We start from the raw sequence: 8880 nt of genomic DNA, 5'->3' as shown, positions 1-8880 counted from the left end.
TAGAGCTTGTTCAAGTGAAATCACATTTAATGTTATCTCTCCAGCATTCAATAGACGGCGCCTTTTCGATAATTTTTGAAAGGTCGATATAGCAAATGTGATTATCAAAACTTTTTAAGCAATCTTATCTTAAGAAATGACATCATCCATTATTTTGCAAAAATATAAAGGACATAACTTACTTATTATTAAATTCTTAATACTTCATTGACTTATAAAGCTTTCATATTAGATCTATTTTGATATGATAATATGTTTTATTAACAATATTATAAATAAGATCGAAGATTGAAGAAACAAGAGAGTATTACTTTATAAAGAAAAAAAAAAGTTAAATAAATGTGAGACAACCAATACGAAAAAATGGAAATTAAATACCAGAAACAACAATTTTGAGATAAAAATATTTTTTTTATAAGAAATTGGTCATATATAACAATCAAGGAAAGCCAGATAAAAATATTTTTTATAAGAAATTGGTCATATATAACAATCAAGGAAAGCCACTCGCTATTATGATCGATCAACTCTGAGAGATGAAAGAAGCATTAAAGTAATAGTTATTGAACTGATCCCCATTTTTGAAACCAAAACATATTCTTGTGTATATGTTTAGTTTTGTTATTATTGTCGATTGTGAACCTTTTGGTTTTAAGTTTGGGTATTCTCACAGTGCACCAACCATCTTTGTAACTCTTCTGATTTTCTTTTATAGACGAACAAAACTGTAAAAATTGTTTTTATGGTTTTTGATCCAAAATTTTTTGGATTTACCGGTCCAAAATTCTAATTTTATTATGAGTTTGGTCCAAAATTTTTAAAAATATTTCAAATGATAAATTTGCCTTTTTAGTTTTCTTTTTCTATTTTGTTTATAATTTTTTTTTCTGATTAAAAATTAAACAATAGAAAAAAAATATATAATCCCACTTTTCATATTTCCTACAAGACTAGTCTTCCTCCTTTAACCCTCCGGTCAACGCCTCAACCACCATCATCGATCATCACCACTGTTGTCGAACAGTATCATCGGTTCGATCATACATTTTTTTTTTCTTTTCAAATTTGAAAAACAAAATGCTCGTTTTTTTTTTTTTTTTTCAGATACGCAATCTTAAAACTGTCAATTTTTCTGCAAACACATTTTTCTTTTCAAATAACTCAAACTAGAACAAGATTACCCAAAAACACTCAAGAACAATATATTTCTACAAACTCGGTTTTTTTAGATCTCAAGAACAAGAATACATTTTTCTAGACTTGCAAAATCGAAAGCTTAGAATAACGAACTAAAAAACTCGGTTTTTCTAGACATACAAACAAAAACGAAAACTAAATCTGAGTTTTTGAGATCTACAAACAAAAAATCTGATACCTCCAGAAAACTAGAATGAAAATCAAACTGAGTATCATTTTCTGAAAAAAAAAAAAAAAAATCAATGGAGAAGAGGATGGATGTTCTTGGTATACTAATCTGGAACGTCACCGGTCGGACGTTAGAGTCGTTGGAGCCGAAGTCGTTGTCTCTCTCACCGGAAAAGGTTTCCAATGTGGGTTATTTTTTGGGATCTTTGTAACCTCTTTCGTCGTCTATATAGAGATGACGACAACCATTTAACAAACCCTAATCGTCACGATGAAAAGCTCTAGGTGTTCACCACCACACTCCTACGATTTTTCGAATTTGTCTTGGCCCAACACTTGAAACACCGAAACCATAGTAACGTTGTTATTGTCTTCGTTAGATTTTGTAACTTCCTATTTTGAGGCTAGACGTTTTGAGTGTTTTGGTAAAAATAAAATTTTCTTTAATTTAAAATAAAATATTTTGAAAAGAAATAAATAATGAATTGAAGTGAATGATTTTGATTAATAACTCTAATAAACATGTTTTCTAAACCATAAATAGATTATGAAAGAGTTTGGGCCTAAAAAAAAAACTTTAAAGGTTTAGGGGATAAAAGTGTCAGTTCTTAGAAACTTGTTTTTGACCTGAAAATTTGACCAAATAAGCATCCAATGCTAGATTTGAATGAGTTATGGTGGGTAGGATCAATTGTATAGTAAAAATAAATTTTATTTGATAGAAATATTTTTATGTGATTGTCACTTGAAATAACTTGAGTATTGATTTACATTTTCTAACAAACATTATCAGAATTTTCAAGTTGGAAAGATCTTGAAGATTCAACAAGTGTTTAAAGAATCAGATGTTGCAGCACTTACCGTTGACATAGAGCACTTGAAGTTGCCATGGAGCAATTGCTAAACATGGAGCACTCGTTATTGACATGGAGCACTTGAAGCTTACATGGAGCACTTGCACTTGCGATGGAGCACTTGCTAAAAGCAAGTTGGATCATTATGATCTCAAATGGCACATTGTTAAGACCGGTTTCCGCACCCGATTTAAACAAATAAAATGATCACTGCTGGTTGCACTAAAATATAGCACAATGAAGCATGGTCGAATCCTTAGGGATACAGCCTAATGGTCAATGCCTTTTTGCACAAATCAAAGCAGAAACAAGATCTAACCAAACAAACAATGGTTATTATTGAGAAAAACTAAAGCACAAAAAACTCAATTGGTTCACGCTTGATATCACAGCTCGATAACTTAGCATGCATATATATATATAGAATACAAGACATAACAACCTTGCATCTATTTAGGATCCTAGCATCAATCCTTATCACTATCTAATTTGCCAACTCATAAAACTAGATAACTCCTATTATACCTCATCGCATATAGGATAATTCAGAAATTTCCAACAACCACCTCCGCAATTTCTGAATCTGCATAGTAAGATCTTCAACTCCCAGTAGCCTCCTCATTTCTTCAAATTTAACTCTCGCCAGTGCCTTTGTTAAAATGTCAGCTTGTTGTTCATTACCACACACATGCTCAACTCGGATCTCCTTTTCTTCTACCCTCTCACGAATATAGTGATATCTAGATTTGATATGTTTGCTCTGATTGTGAAATACTGGATTCTTAATTAACGCAATAGATGACGTATTGTCAATCTTAAGAGCCACCTCCTTCTCACTTGTCCCAAACACTTCTTCTATCAAATCTTTTAACCAAACAGCTTGACAACTTGCTGCTGAAGCAACCATATACTCGGCTTCACATGAAGACAATGCCACTTTATCTTGTTTCTGTGAACACCAAGTAATGGGTGACTTTCCAAGATAGAACACATGCCCCGTAGTGCTTCTTCCATCATCTTCATCCGCATTATGACTGTTGTCACTATATCTCATTGACTTTCCATAACTCCCATGTGGATAGAAAATACCATACCCGACAGTTCCCTTCACATACCGTAGTATTTGTTTAACCGCTGCCATATGTGATACTTTCGGTGTTTGCATGTAACGAATAATGATTCCAACCGAGAATGCTAGATCGGGTTTAGTTTGTAATAGATATCTCAGCCTTCCCACCAAACTTCTATACTCAGTAGCATCAACCTCTTTTTCATCTTGTGCTTTTGAGAATTTTTTATTACAATCCATAGGAATCAATGTAGGATTGCAATTACTCATCCCTACATCTTTTAGAACTTTCTTTGCATATGCTTCTTGAGTAACAATTACACCCCTCATGCTTTGGTATACTTCAATACCCAAGTAATACCTAAGTATACCAAGGTCTGACATCTTGAACTTGGTCGACATTGTAGCTTTAAACCGCTTAATGATATCTACACTTGAACCCGTTACAATTAAGTCATCCACATAAACACCTACGACAATCAAATAATTACCGATCCTATGTCGATACACAGCTTGTTCATGCACGCAACGTTTAAATTTCATACATTTTAGAATACCATCTAACTTAATATTCCATTTTCGGGGAGCCTGCCTTAACCCATATAACACTTTATCTAACTTGTAAACCATTCTTTCACACCCGACTTTAACAAATCCCTCAGGTTGTTCAACGTAGACATCTTCTTGAAGCTCACCATGAAGGAATGCCGATTTTCCATCAAGATGGTGAATCTCCCATCCTTTTGATGCTGCTAGAGCTAACATGATCCTCACCGTTTCAATGCGAGCCACCGGTGCAAAGACTTCATCAAAATAAACTCCCGCTTGTTGCTAGTATCCTTTTGCGACTATCCTAGCCTTATATTTGCTTATTGCTCCACTAACATCACGTTTGATTTTAAACACCCATTTTAGTCATATCACAGTTATAGCCGGCGGTCTTTTAACGAGCCTCCATGTCTTATTTTTCATAATGGAATCAATTTCCTCCTCCATTGCTTTTACCCACCTAGGGTTTTTCACTGCTTCCAAGAAGCTAGCTGGCTCGTCTTCATTCATTGATAAGAAAAGAAAATGATCTTCAATAAATAGATTGACAACATAGTCATCAAACCTTCTTGGTCGTTGAATCTGCCTTGACGAACGCCTTAGTTGTTCGTTATTGACCTCATCGTCAACCTGCGACACGTTAGTGACCTCATCGTCAACTTGTGGCTCGTGAGCAATATTATCAGGCTCTCCATCATTAGCATCCTCTTCATGTTGATTCTCGTTTTGGTTTAAATTACCCATTACAGGCCCTGCTCCAGTGTCTATGACCGTTTCCTATTGGACCCAAAACATTTCAGGCCTCAACTCATCTTCAAGCCCACTATTCCAAGTCCAAGTGGCCTTCTCATCAAAGACGACATCACGAGATACGATTATTTTTTTGGTAGATGGATCAAATAGTCTGTACGCCTTGGACCCCGACTCCGACCCCAAATAGAATAATTTCTTTGATCTATCATCCAGTTTTTTTAAGTTTGGACCCAATACTTTAGCTTATGCTTTACAACCAAAAACCCGAAGGTGTTCAATGTTGGGTCTTCGTCCAAAATATCTTTTGTAGGGTGTTGTATAAGACAAGGCATTTGTGGTAATCCTGGTGATAATATATGATGCATGTCTCACAGCTTCACCCCAACAATAATTTGGTACCTGTGTTGCCTTCATCAAACTTCGTGTCATCTCATGAAGGGTGTGATTTCTTCTCTCAACCACCCCGTTCTGCTGCGGTGTATATGGTTCTGTAAGGTGGCTCATCATACCATGGCTATCACATAGACTGTTAAAATCTTCACGATCTGTCCTTAGCGTTTTTACCGAATTACCCGTTTCCTTCTCAACTTTAAGCACACACGTTTTAAAGAAAGACAATGCATCACTTTTTTATTTTAATAAATAACTCCACATAAACCTCAAGAAGTCATCTATTATTACGGAAATATATCTATTTCCACCCATTGTGGGAGGTATTCTAGGCCCACACAGGTCACCATGAATTAGTTCTAATGTTTGTTTTGCCCGAAACTGCGAATTCTTCGAAAAAGGACTCCGAGGGTGTTTTCCTACTAAACAAGATTCACCTACCTTGTTTGACCTGCTGACTTTAGGTAGACCGTTTACCATATTCTTTTTTGTCATCGATGTTAGTATTCCAAAGTTTACGTGGCCAAGCCTTGCATGCCAAAGCCACTCAACGTCATCCAACCTCCCATGCAAACACAAAGGTTTCCCAATAGCAATCTGAGTCTTATACAAACGATTAACTAACCTCTTCACCTTGAACAATAATGTGTTTGTATTATCATACAATCATAAGTATTCACCCTTCATGCTAACTTTACAGCCACACTTTGTTGTGTGCCCTAGGCTGATAATGTTTGTCTTTAAATCGGGAATAAATTACACATCAGCTAAAAGGTTTTTCCTACCTTCACGACTTTCGAACAATACCGAAACTTTTCTGCAAATCTCAACATGTGAGTTATCACCAAACCGAACCCTACCTCCTATTCGAGTATTTATCTCCCTGAAGTAAGAGCGATTACCACTCATGTGATTGTTTGCTCCATTATCAAGGTACCAAACGTCATTGTCACCCGTTTGTGAGTATCTTGATGGAATTACTGCAACCTCGTTTAATAGCACAGTTTCGAACAGGGTTTCTGCCATGAATACCGCCGGATCTTGCTCATCAAATTCACCGAGATTAACCTCCTGTTGTTTAACCTTACGTTCCGGACAACGATTAGCGAAGTGTCCGAATTTATCACACCGATAACATTGGACTTTTGAGTGATCTTTCTCTTTACCTTTTACTTTTTCTGTTTCACCACCAACTGAATTCAGTGCCAGGTTTTGATGGTGAGTTTTCCCGTTATTATTCCTACTTCCACGACTCCGTCCACCACCTTTACTCTTCCCGTGATTGGACTCATTGTTCCGCGATGACGACACAACTTTGTTGAGTAAGAGTTTGCCTTGATCAATGGTTTGAGAGTCGTCATGGGTCCTCTCTTCGTATTCCTTCAGCCTTCCAACGACATCTTCAAACCCAACTGACCCAATGTCTAAGATTTTCTCTATAGAAGCAACTATGTGGATGGATCTTCTTGGTAAGCTTCTTAGAAAAATTTTAACCATCTTCTTTTCATCAATCGTTTCCCCAAGAGAAGATGATTTATACGCTATACCTGACAGTTGGCTCACATATTCATCAATTGTAGCCGATTCCTTCATTTTAAGATTGTCAAACTCGGTAATTAGGGTTTGCAATCTAGCCTCCATCACCCTGTCTGCACCCAGGTTACGAGTTTTTATGGCGTCCGAAATTTCTTTTGTCGTATCCAGCATTCCAACTTGCAAAATAAGATCTTCAGGTATCGCCTGGAAGATCACGACAATAGCGATGTTGTTCTTCTTTGGATTAATTTCAGTAGCAACATTATCATTCTTTAAATCATTCGCTCCCGGATCTATGACATCCCACACCTGATGAACATTCAATATCACTTTCATGCGAATTGCCCACACAGTATAATTCGTTGCATTCAACATTGGTATTTGAAACGAGAAAGACGTTCCTTTGTCGCTTCCCCCTGGACTAGAAGACGATGGCGTATCTCCCTCCACCATGTCTTATTTTCCATCAGGCTCTGATACCAAATCAAAGCAGAAACAAGATCTAACCGAACACACAATGGTTATTATTGAGAAAAACTAAAGCAAAAAAATTCAATTGGTTCACGCTTGATATCACAGCTCGATAACTTAGCATGTATATATATAGAATACAAGACATAACAACCTTGCATCTATATAGGATCCACTACTAGAAAAACAGCCTTTTACGACGCTCATTGTGCGTCGTAAAAGGCTCAGACGACGCGCAAATGCGCGTCAAGGAAGTCCCTGTCATAAAGAGAGACGACACGCTCTTGCGCGTTGTCTATAGACGATGCGTATTTACGATGCTCATTTATGACGCGCAATTATGACACGCAATGCATATTAAGGAAGGCCCTATCATAAAGGAAGACGACACGCATTCGTGTGTCATAACCTTACGACGCGCATGTTAATGACACACAATGCGTATCAAGAAAGCCCCTGTCAAGAAAGGCCATGTCATAAATGAAGATGACACACATTTTTGCGTATCTTAAATTTAAATGTTAAAAAAATAAATTTATATATTTATTAGTTTTTAAATTAAATTTGCATTTAATTTCTCATAATAGAAATAAAATACCATATGCAAAAAATACAGTCCATTGCATAATATAAAATAAAATTCCATACTAAAAAAATAAAATAAATTGCACAAATTATAATTTCATACAAAGAATCATTCAAATGTTAAATAAAAATAATACATTGCTAACATGGGTTATACATTCCTATAAAAATAACAAATAATCATACAACTCTGTTTCTTACTGGAAAGGAATGTCAAACATGATTACAAGTCTCCCTTAATCTTGATTACTCACCTGCTTAAGTAGAACGTTGTTGTTGAGAAGGTTACCTAGCAACAGAGAAAAACACAACACCTCTCCCACAATCACAACATCATTTACAGAAAAAAGGTTGTCAATTACTTTCATTAATACTTTCATTCAATCACATATATATTAAATAAAAGGGTGAAAAAAATAGATCTCCCTTAGAGCAAACGCAGCTAAAGCATTGAACAAGACCTTAGGGCCTTCTTCTAATGTAAACACAATGCTCGTCTGCAAAATGGAGGCGATAAAATAAAATTTGAATATTGTTTGGGTAGTATATATGATTTGATAATTTGATTTAAAATACAATAAAATAAATTATCTTTTTTATTACCTTATGGGGCTTGTCAATTCCTGGGATTATAGGTTCTCTTGCTAGTATTAGAAAACGAGTTATGTTGTCTAAATCATCTTGAATATTCAATATAACAATTGTAAGACAAAATGAGAAATGTATATTTGAAAATACTATGAGATATGATTTTTTTTATGTTATCAATCCATAAATTAAGCGCAACAAATAGTTATCTATCTTTTTTAAAAACTTTTATGGGGGTATAATGACCGGAATGCCCTTGTATTTATGTACATGTTTACAAATATAACTTTAATAACTAGGTGACACCTGGATTGTTTGTACTAGAATATCAAACTCAATTTCACCAGCCCGAGAACTTGCAACTACTCCAGTGTCTCGTATGGATTTCGAGGCTACAATCTATTAAAAAAAAACTCTTAACAAATTTTAAACAAAGAAAAAAAACACAATATTAAAAGTTTAAACGCAAGAATTAGCAACTAGTTTCATTTACCTATCCATAGGTTCAATTTATAGTAATCAAAATATAATAATAAAGAAAAAAGTTGAGAAGAACTGACAGCTTCTACCATCAAACAATGAGTCAGCACTAGCTTCAATTACTTGATATGTTCCAACAATAATGTCCATAATAAGTGTAGCCATTTGAGACATGAGTACCATAGGTTAAACTCCTAATTCCATCAGTTCTCTGGCTCTTTTCACAGTTTCAGCTGTGTT

At 35.3% G+C, this 8880-nt stretch overlaps 1 protein-coding gene across 1 annotated transcript; it reads right to left on the bottom strand.

Moving 5' to 3' along the window:
- Positions 1-5736: 5736 nt before the first annotated feature.
- LOC145035196 (uncharacterized) lies at positions 5737-6969 on the bottom strand. The gene has a single exon (XM_078983785.1). It carries the CDS (start codon positions 6967-6969, stop codon positions 5737-5739), a length of 1233 nt encoding a protein of 410 aa, XP_078839911.1.
- Between the last annotated feature and the right edge of the window lie 1911 nt (positions 6970-8880).

This window comes from Lactuca saligna, chromosome 3 (assembly GCF_052625555.1).
Source record: "Lactuca saligna cultivar CGN05327 chromosome 3, ASM5262555v1, whole genome shotgun sequence".
NCBI lineage: Eukaryota > Viridiplantae > Streptophyta > Magnoliopsida > Asterales > Asteraceae > Lactuca > Lactuca saligna.
This window is presented reverse-complemented; position numbering and strand designations above follow the sequence as displayed.